The sequence below is a fragment of the Oncorhynchus tshawytscha genome, linkage group LG15, assembly GCF_018296145.1.
Source record: "Oncorhynchus tshawytscha isolate Ot180627B linkage group LG15, Otsh_v2.0, whole genome shotgun sequence".
NCBI lineage: Eukaryota > Metazoa > Chordata > Actinopteri > Salmoniformes > Salmonidae > Oncorhynchus > Oncorhynchus tshawytscha.
The window spans coordinates 28,112,891-28,134,790 of NC_056443.1; the positions used below are offsets into that span (position 1 = coordinate 28,112,891).

The 21,900-nt window shown below is 44.6% G+C and overlaps 1 protein-coding gene across 1 annotated transcript in view; it reads right to left on the bottom strand.

The window, feature by feature from the left end:
* LOC112214891 (neurexin-2-like) overlaps positions 1 to 21,900 on the bottom strand; it is a 1,125,107-nt gene that overhangs the window by 515,432 nt on the left and 587,775 nt on the right. Inside the window, 3 exon segments of the mRNA XM_042298402.1 lie at positions 12,725 to 12,751; positions 16,829 to 17,032; positions 19,296 to 19,679. Of these exon segments, the coding sequence (XP_042154336.1) occupies positions 12,725 to 12,751; positions 16,829 to 17,032; positions 19,296 to 19,679 (615 nt within the window).

Sequence of the window (21,900 nt, forward strand, 5' to 3'; positions counted from 1 at the left end):
CGCTATCATCCAGAAGGCAAGGTCAGTACAGGTGCATCAAAGCTGGGACCGAGAGACTGAAAAACAGCTTCTATCTCAAGGCCATCAGACTGTTAAACAGCCACCACTAACATTGAGTGGCTGCTGCCAACACACTGACTCAACTCCAGCCACTTTAATAATGGGAATTGATGAGAAATGATGTAAATATATCACTAGCCACTTTAAACAATGCTACCTAATATAATGTTTACATACCCTACATTATTCATCTCATATGTGTATGTATATACTGTACTCTATATCATCTACTGCATCCTTATGTAATACATGTATCACTAGCCACTTTAACTATGCCACTTTGTTTACATACTCATCTCATATGTATATACTGCACTCAATACCATCTACTGTATCTTGCCTATGCTGCTCTGTACCATCACTCACTCATTCATATATCTTTATGTACATATTCTTTATCCCTTTACACTTGTGTCTATAAGGTAGTAGTTTTGGAATTGTTAGCTAGATTACTTGTTGGTTATTACTGCATTGTCGGAACTAGAAGCACAAGCATTTCGCTACATTCGCACTAACATCTTCTAACCATGTGTATGTGACAAATACAATTTGATTTGATTTGTGATATACTGCTGAAATGGTTGAGAAGTGGTTTCTATAGCATGAGATGATCACTAGGCTCTGCTTTTTCCCAGATATAGGGATCAGGCTGTCTTTGACATTGATCACATTTGTCTCCTTAGCCTATGATGTCATATTTACTATGATATCCAAGGAGAGAGGGGCCCATCTCAGATCTAATGAAGGGTGTGTGTGCCAGCCAGTTGTAATAGCGCCAGTCTGCTAACAGCTAGCGCAACCACCGAGATGAAAGATGTGATGAACAACAGTGTGGTGATTAAAACACAAGAAGACAGCCAGACAAGATCCTCTCCGACTCTCACTCTGTTTTCTCATGCTCTCAATTTCTCTCTGTCCATTCCCCCTCTCTCCCCCTCTTCTCCCGTTTTGCTTTCTCTCTACCCCCCCCCCTCTCGCTATCTACCCCCTCTCTCTCCACCACCTCTCGCTCTACCCCATTCTCTCCCTTGCTCCATACTCTCAGATCCCCATCCTCACAGAAAATACCTCTCTCTCTCTTTTTATCTCCATCTCACCCTCTTCCCTCTCATCTATTTCCATATTGAAAACAGAGCAGACCTTTTCTCGTCTCTCATCTCTCCCTCTTGGGGAAAGTAGGCCACGCTGGCAGTCAGCTGAGGACACTGTCGCATCCTGCCACCACAGCAAAACAACCCCAGCAGCCAAAACATGGCATGATTTGCCAGGGGATACGAGGGAGGGGGATGGGAGAGGCGGCCACACAGAGTGTGACTCCCAGCCATGATTATCCATTATCCATGACCCTGTAGGCCAATTATCACGATAAGGGAAAGAGAGGAGGGCCAGGTGGGTTGTTATCAGACTGCTTCTCTAACACCTGCACCCTCACTGTAAGGTGTGTGGTGCCTGTTCGCATGCATGATGAGACCAAATCTGTTGTTATCTAGCCGAGCAACGGAGGGAGGGGAGATGTCGAGTGGAAGAGCGATTGATCCTAATAGTGAAGGAGGTGAGAAATTAATCTCTCTCTCTTTCACCTCTCTCTCCTTCATCTAATTAATCTCCCTCTTCATCGTTCTCCCCATCTTCCTCTGTCTATCGCTTCCTCTATCTATCATTTATTCTCTCTATCTTCCTCTTTCTATCACTCCATCCATCTTCCTCTTTCTCTCTTCATCTCTCTATCTTCCTCTTTCTGTCGTTTCATCTCTCTATCTCCCTCTGTCTATCGTTTCATCTCTCTATCTTCCTCTGTCTATCGTTTCATCTCTCTATCTTCCTCTTTCTGTCGTTTCATCTCTCTATCTCCCTCTGTCTATCGTTTCATCTCTCTATCTTCCTCTGTCTATCTCTTCATCTCTCTATCTTCCTCTGTCTATCGTTTCATCTCTCTATCTCCCTCTGTCTATCGTTTCATCTCTCTATCTCCCTCTGTCTATCGTTTCATCTCTCTATCTTCCTCTGTCTGTCGTTTCATCTCTCTATCTCCCTCTGTCTATCGTTTCATCTCTCTATCTTCCTCTGTCTGTCGTTTCATCTCTCTATCTCCCTCTTTCTGTCGTTTCATCTCTCTATCTCCCTCTTTCTATCGTTTCATCTCTCTATCTTCCTCTTTCTCTCTTCATCTCTCTATCTCCCTCTGTCTATTGTTTCCTCTGTCTATCGTTTCATCTCTCTATCTCCCTCTGTCTATTGTTTCCTCTGTCTATCGTTTCATCTCTCTATCTCCCTCTGTCTATCGTTTCCTCTGTCTATCTTCCTCTTTCTATCGTTTCATCTCTCTATCTTCCTCTTTCTATCTCTTCATCTCTCTATCTCCCTCTGTCTATCGTTTCATCTCTCGATCTTCCTCTTTCTGTCGTTTCATCTCTCTATCTCCCTCTGTCTATCGTTTCCTCTGTCTATCGTTTCACCTCTCTATCTCCCTCTGTCTATCGTTTCACCTCTCTATCTTCCTCTTTCTATCTCTTCATCTCTCTATCTTCCTCATCTATCTCTTCATCTCTCTATCTTCCTCTATCGTTTCATCTCTCTATCTTCCTCTTTCTATCACTCCATCTCTCTATCTCCCTCTGTCTATCGTTTCATCTCTCTATCTTCCTCATCTATCTCTTCATCTCTCTATCTTCCTCTTTATATCGTTTCCTCTCTATCTTCCTCTTTCTATCGTTTCATCTCTCTATCTTCCTTTGTCTATCGTTTCATCTCTCTATCTTCCTCTTTCTGTCGTTTCCTCTCTATCTTCCTTTGTCTATCGTTTCATCTCTCTATCTTCCTCTTTCTATCTCTTCATCTCTCTATCTTCCTCTTTCTATCACTCCATCCATCTTCCTCTTTCTATCACTCCATCTCTCTATCTTCCTCTATTGTTTCACCTCTCTATCTTCCTCTTTCTGTCGTTTCATCTCTCTATCTTCCTCTGTCTATCTTCCTCTTTCTGTCGTTTCATCGCTCTATCTTCCTCTGTCTATCGTTTCATCTCTCTATCTCCCTCTTTCTGTCGTTTCATCTCTCTATCTTCCTCTGTCTATCGTTTCATCTCTCTATCTTCCTCTGTCTATCGTTTCATCTCTCTATCTCCCTCTGTCTATCGTTTCATCTCTCTATCTTCCTCTGTCTATCGTTTCATCTCTCTATCTTCCTCTGTCTATCGTTTCATCTCTCTATCTTCCTCTGTCTATCGTTTCATCTCTCTATCTTCCTCTGTCTATCTCTTCATCTCTCTATCTTCCTCTGTCTATCGTTTCATCTCTCTATCTCCCTCTGTCTATCGTTTCATCTCTCTATCTTCCTCTGTCTATCGTTTCATCTCTCTATCTTCCTCTTTCTATCTCTTCATCTCTCTATCTCCCTCTGTCTATCGTTTCATCTCTCGATCTTCCTCTTTCTCTCTTCATCTCTCTATCTCCCTCTGTCTATTGTTTCCTCTGTCTATCGTTTCATCTCTCTATCTCCCTCTGTCTATTGTTTCCTCTGTCTATCGTTTCATCTCTCTATCTCCCTCTGTCTATCGTTTCCTCTGTCTATCTTCCTCTTTCTATCGTTTCATCTCTCTATCTTCCTCTTTCTATCTCTTCATCTCTCTATCTCCCTCTGTCTATCGTTTCATCTCTCGATCTTCCTCTTTCTCTCTTCATCTCTCTATCTCCCTCTGTCTATTGTTTCCTCTGTCTATCGTTTCATCTCTCTATCTCCCTCTGTCTATCGTTTCCTCTGTCTATCTTCCTCTGTCTATCGTTTCATCTCTCTATCTCCCTCTGTCTATCGTTTCATCTCTCTATCTTCCTCTTTCTGTCGTTTCATCTCTCTATCTCCCTCTTTCTGTCGTTTCATCTCTCTATCTCCCTCTGTCTATCGTTTCCTCTGTCTATCGTTTCACCTCTCTATCTCCCTCTGTCTATCGTTTCACCTCTCTATCTTCCTCTTTCTATCTCTTCATCTCTCTATCTTCCTCATCTATCTCTTCATCTCTCTATCTTCCTCTATCGTTTCATCTCTCTATCTTCCTCTTTCTATCACTCCATCTCTCTATCTCCCTCTGTCTATCGTTTCATCTCTCTATCTTCCTCTTTCTATCTCTTCATCTCTCTATCTTCCTCTTTCTATCACTCCATCCATCTTCCTCTTTCTATCACTCCATCTCTCTATCTCCCTCTGTCTATCGTTTCATCTCTCTATCTTCCTCATCTATCTCTTCATCTCTCTATCTTCCTCTATCGTTTCCTCTCTATCTTCCTCTTTCTATCGTTTCATCTCTCTATCTTCCTTTGTCTATCGTTTCATCTCTCTATCTTCCTCTTTCTATCTCTTCATCTCTCTATCTTCCTCTTTCTATCACTCCATCCATCTTCCTCTTTCTATCACTCCATCTCTCTATCTCCCTCTGTCTATCGTTTCATCTCTCTATCTTCCTCATCTATCTCTTCATCTCTCTATCTTCCTCTATCGTTTCCTCTCTATCTCCCTCTGTCTATCGTTTCACCTCTCTATCTTCCTCTGTCTATCGTTTAATCTCTCTATCTCCCTCTGTCTATCGTTTCATCTCTCTATCTTCCTCTGTCTATCGTTTCATCTCTCTATCTTCCTCTGTCTATCGTTTCATCTCTCTATCTTCCTCTGTCTATCGTTTCATCTCTCTATCTTCCTCTGTCTATCGTTTCATCTCTCTATCTTCCTCTGTCTATCGTTTCATCTCTCTATCTTCCTATGTCTATCGTTTCATCTCTCTATCTTCCTCTGTCTATCTCTTCATCTCTCTATCTTCCTCTATTGTTTCATCTCTCTATCTTCCTCTGTCTATCTCTTCATCTCTCTATCTTCCTCTGTCTATCTCTTCATCTCTCTATCTTCCTCTATTGTTTCATCTCTCTATCTTCCTCTGTCTATCTCTTCATCTCTCTCTCCCTCTCCTGATGGATTTAGTTGATTTGGACCACGTCACCCAGCATGCAGCAGCAGCGTTGCCCTTGGAGACCCCATCATTCTGCTACGGGAGTATGAACCCAGACAGCATCAATGTGCTGTTGCTCCTCTCATTACACCTCCCATAACAAGCCTATATTTAACCTATCTCTCTGTCAGCCTATTGGGTTGAATGGGCTGCCATCTCACCATGCAAGTTGAATACTAAGAGACTAGGGGTGTATCTCAATGCTGTTAAGTTGCTTCCATTTCTTGTGTTTTCATCTCCATGCTCACTGATCCGGCATGGCCTAAAATGGCCAGGCACATATGTTGTTTGTCACTTGTTTGTGTTAAAAGTATACATGGAAAGGAAGCCATGGATGAGTATTGACACACCCAAGGAGATGAGTTGTATACCATCTTACCAAGCTATTAAGGTAGTGAAAAATGGTACAACATGGGGACAGGTAAGGATTCTTCTGTGGCACCATACAGGGCTAGTGGGCAGGGTGGCACCACACAGGACTGGTGGGCAGGGTGGCACCATACAGGATTGGTGGGCAGGGTGGCACCACACAGGACTGGTGGGCAGGGTGGCACCATACAGGATTGGTGGGCAGGGTGGCACCACACAGGGCTGGTGGGCAGGATGGCACCATACAGGGCAGGTGGGCAGGGTGGCACCACACAGGGCTGGTGGGCAGGGTGGCACCACACATGACTGGTGGGCAGGGTGGCACCATACAGGATTGGTGGGCAGGGTGGCACCACACAGGGCTGGTGGGCAGGATGGCACCACACAGGGCAGGTGGGCAGGGTGGCACCACCCAGGGCTGGTGGGCAGGGTGGCACCACACAGGGCTGGTGGGCAGGGTGGCACCACACAGGGCTGGTGGGCAGGGTGGCACCACACAGGACTGGTGGGCAGGGTGGCACCACACAGGACTGGTGGGCAGGGTGGCACCACACAGGACTGGTGGGCAGGGTGGCACCATACAGGACTGGTGGGCAGGGTGGCACCATACAGGGCTGGTGGGTAGGGTGGCACCATACAGGACTGGTGGGCTGGGTGGCACCATGCTGGGCTGGTGGGCAGGGTGGCACCATACAGGGCTGGTGGGCTGGGTGGCACCATGCTGGGCTGGTGGGCAGGCTGTCCTCGTGCCATAAGTCAAGGGGAGAGAGGTAAATGGAGGGAGAGATACTCCTTGGGCGTCGTGCCACCCTCCTTAAATTATCCTCACTTTAAGTTACACCACCACCTTTTTCTGTCTTTCTGTATGTGACACAGTGTCTCTCCCTCTCTCACTCTTTCTCCCTTTCTCTCTATTTCTCTCTCTCTCTCGTCTGTTGTCATTTCTCTGCTTCAGTCCTCACACCTCATTCTGTATCTCTGAGCTACTGTTGGTCTATTTTTCTCCTCTCCTCCAGCTCTCCTCTTTCTCTACGTTGCTCTCTATTTTGGGTGAATAGTGTGAAGTAAGGGGTCTGACAGAGACAGTAGAAGAAACTTCCAGACTGGGGAAACACTGAGGCGGGTACACTCAGTGCACTCCCAAAAATGTAATCTCCCTCTAATTGTAAGGTCACAGTCAACCTTATACTCCATTATACTGACTGGCACCCTTTCAGGCTGGTCTTTCAGTCTACGTATTACCCTTGTGGAAAACCGGGCACATATCTTGTTCACTTTGGTGTTTTTTTTGGCAAAGAAACATAAGCAATATTGATTCATTGTAATTTCACTGGAGACTAGTTTTCCCTTACTATTGGGGTAGCTTTCAACAGACTTGGAAAGGGAGTTTTGAAAAACGTACACCACGTAACCACATACATGTGCACTTGTACACGCTCATTCCGTTTCAGCTCTAGTTAGGAAAATACCCTGATTATGTCGTCCTTTGATGTTTGATGTGCTTCAAAGCTCTACTTTATTAGGTCATTTCTGCTTAACATCTGAAGAGGCATTTGGTTCATTTCTGATGTAAACATGCAGCGAGCCGGAAAATGTGTCCAAATGAAATGAGAACACATATGCGGCAGACACATGGATATTTGCGAACGTTTTTCCAAATCTTCAAAACGGGCCTCGGTAATGTTGTGAGAGTCATATCTCTGTTCCTGAGTGTAGCTATCTTATGAAGTGTCTTCTCTCTCTGTGTGCACATTGCATATCCAGTAACACGGGACATTTCATAGGACACATTACAACTGTCCTAACCGGTTGTCATTTAACCAAAGTTTTATAATCAAAAATCAAACAAACATCGCTGACATAATTCTAGCTATTACGTTCAATTCATAAAGAATGCAGCTCATTGCAAAGGGTGCAGAAATAAAGACAAGTGTCCTAATACATGCCATCTCCTCAACAGTTGGCTGCTTGGAATGAATTTGGCCCTGAAGAGAGTCTGGGTATGAAAAGATCATTGAATTAAGCTCTGACCGCCACTCAAGCATTAAATTGCCTTAAAAGATGATTTAATTTCATCAGAGCATTGGGTGAAATGGAACTATTATACATGGCGATGTCAATACATGTCCAAACTGAACTCTACTGTAGTGTGGACTACTATCATAACTGATTCCATACAGCGGCACAATTCTACTGCATGATGTCGTGTTAAGTGCTGCTCTCGATAAGGACCCAATACATAAAACATTTTATGACACATATGAATCTTTATGCATATGTACCACTTACATATGTATACAGTAAGTTGTCTACCTATATTTAAGCGATAAGGCACAAGGGGGTGTGGTATTTTTTGGTCATATACCACAAAATGTATTGTCATACCTGTGGTCTACGGTATACGGTCTGATATTCAGGGCTCGACCACCCAGTTTATAAATGCCTGTATAGCTAAATACCTATCCTACAGCCCTTGTTTTTCTCTATGCTAGTACTGTAGTCTGTTTCTCTGTCTCTGTGTTCTGGATGTCCTCTGTGTGACACGGGGACATGGGAAGTCATGCCTCAAAGCTCAGCGCAGGGCGACACACAGGCACAGAGATGTTACAGCGAGCAGGTGACACGGTGGTACTCACACACAGCCTACATGTTCCTGTGCCCCCACGTTTCATCTATCTGGGCTGTGTGTGTGTGTGTGTGTGTGTGTGTGTGTGTGTGTGTGTGTGTGTGTGTGTGTGTGTGTGTGTGTGTGTGTGTGTGTGTGCGTGCGTGCTTATGAGCCTATACTCTACTTCATGCGCAAATATGTGTGTGCCTTGGATCGTGTGTGAGCCTTGGATCGTGTGTGTGCCTTGGATCGTGTGTGTGCTTTGGATCGTGTGTGTGCCTTGGATCGTGTGTGTGCCTTGGATCGTGTGTGTGCCTTGGATCGTGTGTGTGCCTTGGATCGTGTGTGTGCCTTGGATCGTGTGTGTGCCTTGGATCGTGTGTGTGCCTTGGATCGTGTGTGTGCCTTGGATCGTGTGTGTGCCTTGGATTGTGTGTGTGCCTTGGATCGTGTGTGTGCCTTGGATCGTGTGTGTGCCTTGGATCGTGTGTGTGCCTTGGATTGTGTGTGTGCCTTGGATCGTGTGTGTGCAAGTGGATGGGGCAAAAGGGCGTGACATTGACAGAAGGGTCTGGAGAGAACAACATTGCTCACCATACGTCACAACACATCTCATTGCAGAGTGGCTGGTGCTGTTAGGCAGTGAAATATCACCCTCCATATTGATACATCACTTACACCACCAAACTAACCACGCCCACTGGCTTACAGGATATCACTTACAGTGTAGGGAAGAATCTCACCCCAATTCACATAGGGAATAATGGGCATTATGTCTGCAGGAACACAAGTATTTCCCTACACCCGCAATAACATCTGCTAAATATGTGGTATGCGACCAATACAATTAGATTTAATCCTAAATGCCACCAAATTCCATTTAGAGTTCTCGTCAAAAGTGCTGTATAGGGAACACGGTGGCTTTTGGGATGCAGCCTATCAGTGGGCTACTGGATATAACTAAGGGAAGAAGGAGATATTGGCATATAGGCTAAATCAGGGGTATTCAAATGTTACCCTGCGAGGTCCGGACTACTGCTGCTTTTCTGTTCTACCTGATAATAATGCACCCATCTGATATCCCAGGTCTAAATCAGTCCCAGATTAGAGGGGAAGAATTGAAATAAGCAGTGAAACTGGCTTCGAGGTCCAGATTTGAATTTGAGGGGCTGCGTTTACATATGCAGCCCAATTCAGATTTTTTTTTTCTCATTATTTGGTCTTTTGACCAGTTAGATCAGCGTTTTTGCCAATAATTGGGTTAAAGATAATAATTGGGCTGTCTGTGTAAATCTATAGCAGATCTATGATAAGTAGAGCTAAGTAAGAACAAGTTGGGTTTCCACAGGCTAATCCACTTCTTTCGTCGTCTGAGGGTAAATAACCAGGAGAATTCCCTCAAACTACTGTACTACCACTCAGAAACACAATGAAATGGAGAATAGACCATTCACTTGTTGATCGAGAGATGTCTGTGTGTGCGCCCTCTGCTGGAGAAACATAACCCTCATAAATCCTTCTCTTTTCCAGAGAAAGACTTGTCCACGTGTTATCATGACATCTAGTGTTGGCTTGGTTGTAGTATGTTCTGTTCAAACCGTCCCATTATTTCAAAGTGAGTCATGCCAGCAGCAATAGAGAGAAGGAGGCTGTTCCATCATCTTATGACTCTTTCAGTATGCTGGTGGAGATGGCATGAATACAGGGCCTTCAGGAAGTATTCACTCCCCTTGACTTTTACACATTTTGTTGTTACAACCTGAATTCAATTGTGATTTTCTTTGTCACTGGCCTGAATATTGTTTTTAGAATTTTTTTAATATTTTTTTTACACATTAATAAAAAATCTAAAGCTGAAATGTATTGACTCAATAAGTATTCAATCCCTTAGTTATGGCAAGCGTATTTAAGTTCAGGAGTAAAAAAATGCTTAAGAAGTCACATAATAAGTTGCATGAACTCACCCTGTGTTCAAAATGAGTGTTTAACATGATTTTTGATTGACTAACTCATTTCTGTACTCCACACATACAGTTATCTGTCAGATCCCTCAGTCCAGCAGTGCCTTTTAAACACAGATTCAACCACAAAGACCAGGGAGGTTTTCCAATGCCTTTCAAAGAAGGCCACCTATTGGTAGAGTAGGTGTATTTTTTTAAAGCAGACATTGAATATCCCTTTGAGCATGGTGAAGTTATTAATTACACTGTGGACGGTGTATCAACACAACCAGTCACTGTAAAGATACATGCATCCATCTTAACTCAGTTGCTGGAGAGGAAGGAATCCGCTCAGCAGTGGTGTAAAGTACTTAAGTAAAAATACTTTAAAGTACTACTTAACTCATTTTTGAGGGTATCTGTACTTTAATTTACTATTCAATTTTTTAAAAACTTTTACTTTTACTTCACTACATTCCTAAGGAAAACTATAGACTTTTTACACATTTTCCCTGACACCCAAATGTACTTGTTACATTTTTAAAGCTAAGCATAATGCAAAACATGCATCATGTACTAGAGTCATACTGCAAAGAAATGTGGCAAAACAATTAACTTTTATTCCTGAATACAAAGTGTTATGTTTGGGGCAAATCCAATACAACTCTCCATATTCTCAAGCATAGTGCTGGCTGCATCATGTTATGGGTATGCTTGTAATCGTTAAGTATTGGGGAGTTTTTCAGGATAAAAGAATTACGGAATGGAGAGTATTTTGTGTAGATCGTTGACAAACAATTACAATTAGATCCATTGTAATCCCACTTTGTAACACAACAAAATGTGAATATTTGCTGAAGGCACTGTATATTGCTGCGTATGTGGAATGCTTGTAGCACATACAAATATAGATACATATAGATACTGGCACTTTAAAAAAAGTATACATTTGTGCACTCAATGACAGACACACACACACACACACACACACACACAGCAGGTTTCTCCTTAGTCATAGCGGGGCCTGCACTTACCTTGTCTGTTGACATGTTAACAGAGACAGTTTGCTGTCGTTCTCTCAGCATACGTTGAAATACTTTTGTTTGTTTCCATGAACGCTGTATGTCTGTCTACTCTAGGGGGCCCTCAATGGAGTCTACGTTGTCACATTTCAATTTGAGACATTTAGCAGAAGCTCTTATCCAATGTCTTACAGTATTGAGGGCAGTAATTTCACATTACGTAGTGATTTCACATGATGCATTCCAACACCAGCACACATAAAACAAATCAACTAAACAGCCCTGTTCATTTGACTTAAATGAACACCCAATAGTAGGGGGGAATTCACCAGTGTGTGAGTATGTGGGCAGAGAAAGTGAAAGTGTGTAGATTGGAAAGGGAAATGCCTACAAAGCCATCGGGTCGTTCCAGCAATAGATGTCTTTTGAGTAGCGCAACTTGGTGGGGAAATAAAATCTTTGATTTCACATCATTTTAAACATTCGGTCATGAATTGCACATATTCAAATTAATAAAAAACTACATTTCCCATCTCAAGAGGTAATAGGCACTATAATAAGTGCCTATTAAGCACCAAATAAAGTAACAGGATTGACTGTAACAGGGTTGACCATAACAGGGTTGACCGTAACAGGGTTGATGACTTCATCTTAAGTCATCCATAAATCCCCTTGTGACAGGGGGAAAATAGGCTTGTTGTGTGCAACAGGGAGGGGCAATTGAATGCAAGCTTCACAAAAACATTTAAATAGTTAAATTGTCGTGGGTGACAGGGTTGAAATGTTATACTCAACCCACTCAGTTTTCCACCACAAACACTAGAAAATGTCCAAAAAGAGTAGAGTGCTTTTACACTACGATTTGGCTATTGGATGTTCAATGTTTCTTAAAAATATATATATATATCCAAAAAGGGTTAGTTTAACCATATTAAAACGAGAATTCAGTTCAAATAACAGGGTTGAGCTTAACATGAGGGAAAGGGTCTTTTGACCTTAAAATGAATAATTAAACATATTAAATAAAGAACAGTCTTCTGAAAGGAGTTTGTCAACGCAATAAAATAATTGGGGCTTTAGAATGATGGTTAAAACTTGGGGTTAAACGGGTTAACATTTTCCTAGAAGCCACTTTAGCAAGCAGTTATTCAAATAAAAAAAATCATATTTATGTAATTTTCCATGTGGTCTATATTAAAAGGCACTTCATTTAATATAACAGGCTTTTAACGTTCTATATTTGTGCACAAGACCTACTTCAAATATCAAAGGGAGGCACTCATTTCATGGAACGACCATATTAATGAAATGAGCAGGGTGGAATAGAAGGAAATGAACAGTCAAAAGGACAAAAAGGGGGGAAATAATAGACAGAATGAAGAAAAGAAGGAAGGAAATAAGAGGGGATTTATAAGAAAATTCTATCATGAAATGAAAATGGAAAATCCTAGTGTGGGTCTCAGAGGCAGAATAAATAGCATAGGATGATAAGATAGAGTATAGTATTACCAAAGAGGATAGATTTTAAAAAATGGCAAAGATGACAAAGAGAGATAGCTTGTTTATAAAAGGGCTGGTGTAAAAAGGGCATCACAAAATAAAAGCGATTGGATTGATTGACTTGAATGCATTACGGCAAAAACATTTATAAGGGACACATTGAACAGGAGACTGTTGATACAATCAGCAGAAAAATATAGATATAGTCATAAAAATGCATAGAACCACTTACTGAGGTTACAGTCTATCCTGATACAATCTGGTGGGAGAGAGAGCGAGATGGTGAGATCAAATCAAAAAAAGAGAGAGGAGAGAAAGAAGAATAAAAGAGAGAGAGAGAGAGAGAGAGAGAGAGAGAGAGCGAGAGACAATAACATTTTACATCCTTCAAGGTACATTCTGCAGACAACCAAGCATTTAGCTAGGGGCCACCATCCGGGGACAGAGCTACGAGTCAGGATCACCCTTTCCCACACCTCAGTCATCATCCCCTCACCATCCACCCCTCCCACCATCCACCCCTCCCACCATCCACCCTTCAAAAGCCACCCAGTCCCAATGCACTACAGAAGGCAAGCTATTCACTCAATCCTTGATACAATGAAGCTCTCTCTCTCTCTCTCTATATATATATATATATATATATATATATATATATATCACTGTAGGCCCACTTTATGGCAAGGGGACAATGCCCATTCAATAGGTTGAGGATGATGAATGTACATTATACAATCATGAGATTATTGTTACCTTGTGATGGACGACCCGTTTGATAGACAAAATAATAAATACATCCAGGTTAGAAAAGCTACACGTAGGACGTATGCGATTGAACATAGAAAACGAAGGATCTAATCTCACAGATAATAAGACTCATTCTTATACTTGTCTTTGACAGAACTGCAGTACATGTGACATGGACCGTTCACCATTATTTGTCACAAGCATGTCATTTCAAGCTGCATATAAATCCAGTCTAATTTCATTTGTTAAATGTGCCGAATACAAGTGTAGACCTTACCTTGAAATGCTTAGTAAATAGAGTTAAGAAAATATTTCCTAAATAAACTAAATAAAAAAATAAGTAAATATCTGAATCAATCAAAAAGTATCACAATAAATGTACATAACAATAACAAGGCTACATCTAAGGGGCACCGGTACCGAGTCAATGTGCTGGGGTACAGGTTAGTCGAGGTCATTTAGAGAGTCAGGGAAAGCATGTCATTATTCCTATTCCCTCGAGTAGCTTTTATCAGAAAGGGCTTAACCATGTGCAAACAACAGCTCCATGGCTTTGTGGTTGTGGGATAGAAACAGCTTGCCTTTTGTAGCCCCTCGGGTGTGGAAACCAACAGCAGCAATATTGGGAAAGGGTGATCTGCACACCCCAGCCACAGTAAGTCAAGCGCACACTTCTACATATGGGTATACTAAGAGCTATGCTAGAATATGCTCTCAATAACTGTTTTTCACTCGTCTTTAGTCTACACAGATTCCTCTGAAACGCACGTCCTCTGATAGAAATTGTAAAATGGCCGAGCACTGTTATTGAGTTAGTGGTCTCTTGTGCCCTCTGGTGGCGACAGGCTGTGTGTGCGTGTGGCTGAGGCTGAGGAGTGGTCTCGAGCTGTCAACCGCTACAGAATAGATGACTCAAACAGCCAGGAACCAGGCTCACTGTTATAGGGGGGAGGATTGCGACTGCAGATATGAATGTGATCATCCATTCCTCTATGACAAAATTGTCCACAGCTTGTGAGAGTGAGGTGTACAGTATGTTAACTAATGTGATTTCATGGCAAGTATTAGAGCATTGTTGTAATTTAAGCAGCTGTGTCTTAGTCACAGAACGCACAATGATTGATTTAAAACCATCTAATTGTAGATTGATAATCTGATCATGAGGTGTCATCATCCCTGATCACAAGTCAACATTATCAGTGCAGTGTCCCTGTACACCGTTTGATATTGATCAATTAACTCATCTTTAATTAGGCCTATCATAATGGTAAGCAATAACACATATCTCCAAGAGCATCCTCTGATTCTATCATGATTCCCCCTCCAATTAATTTCCTCCAAATGAGCTATGAATAGAAATGTTGATGTGGATTTGACACCTCTGGGCATTGTGGGGTTTTGGATACATTAGGGAGACAGCTAATAGGAAGAGGTAAACCAATATCTGGTTCATTTGGACACATTAGCACTATGGATTAGCATTTAGCTTCATTAGCAATGTGTTTGGGGGGGGGGGTGATTGTTCTGGGCCAAGGCTGATGTGGGTATGTGTGTGGGTGCTGAGGCTCGCAGGGCTGGGCAGTATTGTCAGCACAGGACCTCCGACTGTGTGTGTGTGTGTGTGCGTGCATGTGTGTGTTTGTGGATTTGTGGGTGTAGCTGTGTGTAGCTGTGGGACAACACTGGGCTCTGAGCCGGTCTCTCTGACTGTTTGATCCAAGGGCCGCAGACATACAGGCCATTGAAGGAATGAAAAGTTCCATCTTCTGAGCCTTGGCCAGGTGAGAGATGAGAGAGAGAGATGAGAGAGATGAGAGAGAGGGAGATGAGAGAGAGAAAGAGAAAGAGAGAGAGAGAGAGCCAGAGAGAGAGAGCCAGAGAGAGAGAGAGAGAGAGCCAGAGAGAGCAAAAGAGAGAGAGAGCCAGAGAGAGAGAGAGAGCCAGAGAGAGAAAGAGAGCCAGAGAGAGAAAGAGAGCCAGAGAGAGAGAGAGCCAGAGAGAGAGAGAGCCAGAGCGAGAGCGAGAGAGAGAGCGAGCCAGAGGGCGGCAGTGAAATGAACAGAGTCAGAGAGAAAGTAGAGAGTGAAAGAGAGAGAGAGAGAGAGAGAGAGAGAGAGAGAGAGAGATTGAAAGGGAGGGAGAAGGGTAAGATAGAGATAGATGAATATGCTATGGCATTATTGGAGGAACCATCCTCTCCACCCCCACCTCCTGTCACTAAGTTGGTGGCCCACACTCCTGTATCCCAGGGTGCACCTGGGCCCCGTTTCTCCCCGGCTCCTGCCCTCTCCCTTTAAAAGATGGAAGATAAAGGGGTGGCACCATCACTGCCTTAGGTCACAACAGTCTGCCAGGAGTCCAAACTTCTGGATGTTGGCAATGAAGCCATTTATCTACTTCTCCAGAGTCAGATGAATCATGGATACCATTTTATGTCTTCAGTTTGAAGGAAGCTGCTAACTAGCTCTAGCGCAACTGCTAATTAGCGTTGGTGAAATGACTGGAAGTCTATGGTATCTGCTAGCATGTAGAGATGCCCATAGACTTCCAGTCATTACACTCAGGCTAGTTAGCTTTTGCTCACAAAACTATCTGTAATTTCCTTCATACTGGACGCAGAGACATACAAATGGTATTGACGAGTTCACATGACTCTGGGGAAGTAGATAGTATCCCTTTAAGGCTTAGCGCTGTAGAATAATATGTTTCTGTTTTCTTATTCCATATCATTGTTTTAAAATATATCAATATATTACTGCATTCCAGTCTTTCTTTTTTTGTACTAATTTAGAAAGATGTTAGTGTATATATGGACAATAATGTCTCTGACTTTACCATTCTCTTTTTAAAAATGTATTTATTTATTTATTTTACCCCTTTTTCTCCCCAATTTCGTGGTATCCAATTTTTTTTTTTTAGTAGCTACGATCTTGTCTCATCGCTACAACTCCCGTACTGGCTCGGGAGAGACGAAGTTTGAAAGTCATGCGTCCTCCGATACACAACCCAACCAAGCCGCACTGCTTCTTAACACAGCGCGCATCCAACCCGGAAGCCAGCCGCACCAATGTGTCAGAGGAAACACCGTGCACCTGGCAACCTTGGTTAGCGCGCACTGTGCCCGGCCCGCCACAGGAGTTGCTGGTGCGTGATGAGACAAGGTCATCCCTATCGGCCAAGCCCTCCCTAACCCGGACGACGCTAGGCCAATTGTGAGTCGCCCCACGGACCTCCCGGTCGCGGCCGGTTACGACAGAGCCTGGGCGCGAACCCAGAGTCTCTGATAGTACAGCGCCCTTAACCACTGCGCCACCCAGGAGGCCCCTGACTTTACCATTCTCTATAGCACCCTCTACTGGCAGACTGTCTGAACAACCAAACCCCTTTATGTTCCTTTAGCTAGAGATATCTCCATAGGGACCAGGGGAGAAACAGAGCAGAGAGGCTACAGGTGTAACCAGGGAAGCAGAGACAGGAGGCGGGCTTGCAGTGACAGACAAAGGCTCAGGTTTACGGGGTGGACATGGAGCTTGACGGAAGGGGTTAAGAGAAAACCAGAGGTTGTCATGGTGGGGTTGTCATGGGCTACCTAGGTTGACGGTCAGCTTGACCCTGCCACCGTCCAGCTCTAGCCGCAGGGTGTCGGCAGACTCTTTGGAGGTGGTGGCCATGAGGAGGCCGTAGGCCCTCTGGGACATGAACCGCAGCGCCACGTCCTCTGCCTCGGTGTGCATGGTGCCTGGGATGAGGATCTTCAGGTACATGCTGCTGTCGTAGCTCAGCACCGTCGCCTCTGTCAGGGGGCAGGGGTATGGAGAGGAATGTAGAAGCATGCACACATGAGCAGACGCAGATACAGGTTCAGACAGACAGGCACATACATTATGAAGTGACACGTCATGACGTTTAACAAGAGAACCAGAGATTACAGATCTGATATTGTAGTTTTCCCAGTACGTACATTGACACCCAGTGCAGAAAGGTCTTCCAAGGTGAGCAACGTGTCTTTTCTTTGACTAGAGGACAGTAGTAAAGTGAAGTGTTATAACAACACTAAGAGTGGCAGGTAGCCTGGCGGGAAGGAGAGTTGGGCCGGTAACCAAAGGTTTGCTGGATCAAATCGCTGAGCTAAAAATCTGTCGTTTTGCTCCTGAACAAGGAGAACCTACTGTTCTCCATTTAACCTACTGTTCTCCCCCCTTTTACAACTGACTAGGTATCTCCCCTTTCCCTCTAATACAACCAACAGAAGATATGACGTAGATAACATCATAGACACGAACAGCAAAACCCCTGCAGCTGACTTTACGTAGATCCCTTCCGAAGAGATGATTGACAGGTTGCCTAAGGAGGTCTCTCTGTATGTGGGTAAACACATGTTGCCGTGGGCTGATTCTCCATGACTGGGGACTTCCCTTTTTATTTTGGATGAATATGGTTTGGAGCACAAACCAAATGCTATATGATACTACTTGTCAGACCACTGAAATCCACTTTAACACAAAGCATATCGCCTTTTGGCAAACAGCTACTTGCTGTTGAATAAAACGGCCGACTCAAACAGTTAGTTTCCAATCTCACTGTATTATTGAAGATCAAGTCCCACTACTTGAACACTAATATTGAGTTAGACCACCCTGGTCAGACAAGTGACAACAAAGCACAATATTGTGTAACTCTTTTTCATACACTTGCAGTACCCGATAAACACACTAGAGGGCAGGGAAGCACCACAAAAACACAGCACATCAGTAACTAACAAAACTGGTACAAACTGACCATTCATTTGATGATGTTCAGTCCTTCACTGCCTTGGTTTCAATCCAGACTCTTGTTACCATTGATACGCCTACAACACAGCATCTGTGAGTTGTACATTCACTTCTAGCGGTGGAAAAAGTAGCCAATTGTCTGACTTGAGGAAAAGTAAAGATACCTTAATAGAAAATGACTCACGTAAAAGTGAAAGTCACTCAGTCAGATACTACTAAAAGTATTTGGTTTTAAATATACTTAAATATCAAAAGTAAATGTAAATGATCTAAATCATTTTAATTCCTTAATTTGAAGCAAAACCGATTATTTAGTTGAATTGACTGACACCCAGGGGCACAACTCCAACATTTAGACATCATTTAGAAACCAAGCATTTGTGTTTAGCGAGTCTGCCAGACCAGAACCAGGAGGCACGACCATGTGTTCTCTTGATAAGTGTGTAATTGGACCATTTTCCTTCCTGCTGAGAATTAGAAATGTAACGAGTACTTTTGGGTGTCGGGGAAAATGTATGGAGTAAAAAGTCGATTCTTTTCTTTCGGAATGAAGTAAAAGTAAAACTTGTGAAAACTATAATTAGTAAAGTAAAGATAATACTTCAATGTGTTTTTACGTCGCACCACTGGGTCTCGAAGGAGATGTTACATGTTCTCCTTTAGTGCTACGACACAGCCGGCAGCCTACAGCTAATTAGAATGGATCAGACATACGTAGCCGCTAGCACGTTGTGTCACCCCCGCACAGGCAGACAGAGAGAGCAGCCTCACACCACCTGGATGTATGTGACAAGCCCAGATGGTGACAGTAAGCATCGTCGCTCTACCGAGCTCCACAAGCCTCCATCAGCCTCCCACCAGTTCAGTCAGCTAGCTCCCCATCCCTGCCAAGCCAACGCAGGACCAAATGCCACCCATCCCCAAGTGCATAGCTCCTTTTAGCACACTGCAGCTGGTGGATGCTTTAGATAGGCACCAGGGTAAGTCAATATAGTCTCATCATCTAAGCCTATTATGACTCCGGTTAGCTCGCTTGTAAGCATGAAACCCAATGACGGATCCCACTTCTGACATCGTCTCCCCACGGATCCCACCGCTGCCACCAAATTGCCCCATCCTGTTTCATCACCACCTATTCCCCACTGCCCTGTTCCTCCCCGTTTCCCAGCCACTCCTCCCCGATTCCCAGCCACTCCTCCCCGTTTCCCAGCCACTCCTTCCCGTTTCCCAGCCACTCCTTCCCGTTTCCCAGCCACTCCTCCCCGTTTCCCAGCCACTCCTCACCAATTTCACAGTTGCTGCCCAGGTAGCCGGTGCCGGTGCAGTCGCAGATGTAGCGGTTCCATCCCTCTTTACACAGGCCTCCGTTCCCACAGGGGGTGCTGCTACACCTCTTCTGAAGCTCGCGGGTGCAGAAGCTGCTGACGCCCGGGGAGCTCTGGATCTCGGCCAGGCGGCGCACGTCGCGGCTCTTGCCGTCGATGAAGAGGTCCCGGACGCAGCCCACGTAGCCGTAATTGAGCAGGGCGGTCCAGACCTCGGGGGGCAGCACCAGGTCAGAGCGGGTCTCTGGGAGACCCCCCAGGAACATGTCACTGTCCAGGTCTAGGATCTCACTGCCCTCGTTGGAGTTGAAGGGGATACTGCGGCTGTTCACTGAGATGGAACCTGGGAGTGGAGGAGGAGTAGGAGGTGGAGGAGGAGAGAGGAAAGATAAGGGGGTGTATACATGATGTCAAGTGTGTGTGTGTTTGTGTGTGTGTGTGAGTGCAAATGAAGCATCAGGCAAGGTAATGTGTGTTAGTGAGTTTACGTGTTGGTATCTTGTGTGTTTGTCTGTAAGCGTTATTTATTGCATGCGACTTTGTGTGTGTGTTTAAGTGTATGTGTTGAGTGCTTTTATATGTTCTTGTGTGTTTGTCTTGAGGCTGTAATCGATTGGCTGGAGGGGAAATGACCCAGGTGTATACAGCACGGTTGAGAGTAGATGAGACCTGGGCTCCTCTTGGCTGTGATTTACCACTCACTCTAAATTGTCAATGAAAACTCTCCAACAGGAAGGACAGGAGTGTGATCAGAGAGACTCCCTATAGGAGCATCCCAATATGGGGATTAGTTAGGATGTATGAGGAGGCTTCCCACACACTCTCTCTCACACACACGCAAGAACGCAGACACGTACACACACACATGCACAAACACACAAAAACATAAGTGCCTACGTGCATCATGCACATCCCTCAGGGGACAATACTAGGAGATAAGACATGGATATGACAGCACGAGAGAGAGGCAGGCCGAGAGGGCTGAGAGGTGTGTAGAACAGCTTTAAGACAGGACAGAGAGAGAGGCAGACAGAGATGGCTGAGAGGTGTGTAGAACAGCTTTAAGACAGGACAGAGAGAGAGGCAGGCAGAGAGGGCTGAGAGGTGTGTAGAACAGCTTTAAGACAGGACAGAGAGAGAGGCAGACCGAGAGGGCTGAGAGGTGTGTAGAACAGCTTTAAGACAGGACAGAGAGAGAGGCAGACAGAGATGGCTGAGAGGTGTGTAGAACAGCTTTAAGACAGGACAGAGAGAGAGGCAGGCAGAGATGGCTGAGAGGTGTGTAGAACAGCTTTAAGACAGGACAGAGAGAGAGGCAGGCAGAGAGGGCTGAGAGGTGTGTAGAACAGCTTTAAGACAGGACAGAGAGAGAGGCAGGCCGAGATGGCTGAGAGGTGTGTAGAACAGCTTTAAGACAGGACAGAGAGAGGCAGGCAGAGATGGCTGAGAGGTGTGTAGAACAGCTTTAAGACAGGACAGAGAGAGAGGCAGGCAGAGAGGGCTGAGAGGTGTGTAGAACAGCTTTAAGACAGGACAGAGAGAGAGGCAGACCGAGAGGGCTGAGAGGTGTGTAGAACAGCTTTAAGACAGGACAGAGAGAGAGGCAGACCGAGAGGGCTGAGAGGTGTGTAGAACAGCTTTAAGACAGGACAGAGAGAGAGGCAGGCAGAGATGGCTGAGAGGTGTGTAGAACAGCTTTAAGACAGGACAGAGAGAGAGGCAGACCGAGAGGGCTGAGAGGTGTGTAGAACAGCTTTAAGACAGGACAGAGAGAGAGAGGCAGGCAGAGATGGCTGAGAGGTGTGTAGAACAGCTTTAAGACAGGACAGAGAGAGAGGCAGACCGAGAGGGCTGAGAGGTGTGTAGAACAGCTTTAAGACAGGACAGAGAGAGAGGCAGGCAGAGATGGCTGAGAGGTGTGTAGAACAGCTTTAAGACAGGACAGAGAGAGAGGCAGGCAGAGATGTCTGAGAGGTGTGTAGAACAGCTTTAAGACAGGACAGAGAGAGAGGCAGGCCGAGAGGGCTGAGAGGTGTGTAGAACAGCTTTAAGACAGGACAGAGAGAGAGGCAGGCCGAGAGGGCTGAGAGGTGTGTAGAACAGCTTTTAGACAGGACTGAGAGAGGCAGGCAGAAGGGGTGGAAAGGTGTGTGGAACAGCTTTTAGACAGGACAGAGAGAGAGGCAGACCGAGAGGGCTGAGAGGTGTGTAGAACAGCTTTAAGACAGGACAGAGAGAGAGGCAGACCGAGAGGGCTGAGAGGTGTGTAGAACAGCTTTAAGACAGGACAGAGAGAGAGGCAGGCAGAGATGGCTGAGACGTGTGTAGAACAGCTTTAAGACAGGACAGAGAGAGAGGCAGACCGAGAGGGCTGAGAGGTGTGTAGAACAGCTTTAAGACAGGACAGAGAGAGAGGCAGGCAGAGATGGCTGAGAGGTGTGTAGAACAGCTTTAAGACAGGACAGAGAGAGAGGCAGGCAGAGATGGCTGAGAGGTGTGTAGAACAGCTTTAAGACAGGACAGAGAGAGAGGCAGGCCGAGAGGGCTGAGAGGTGTGTAGAACA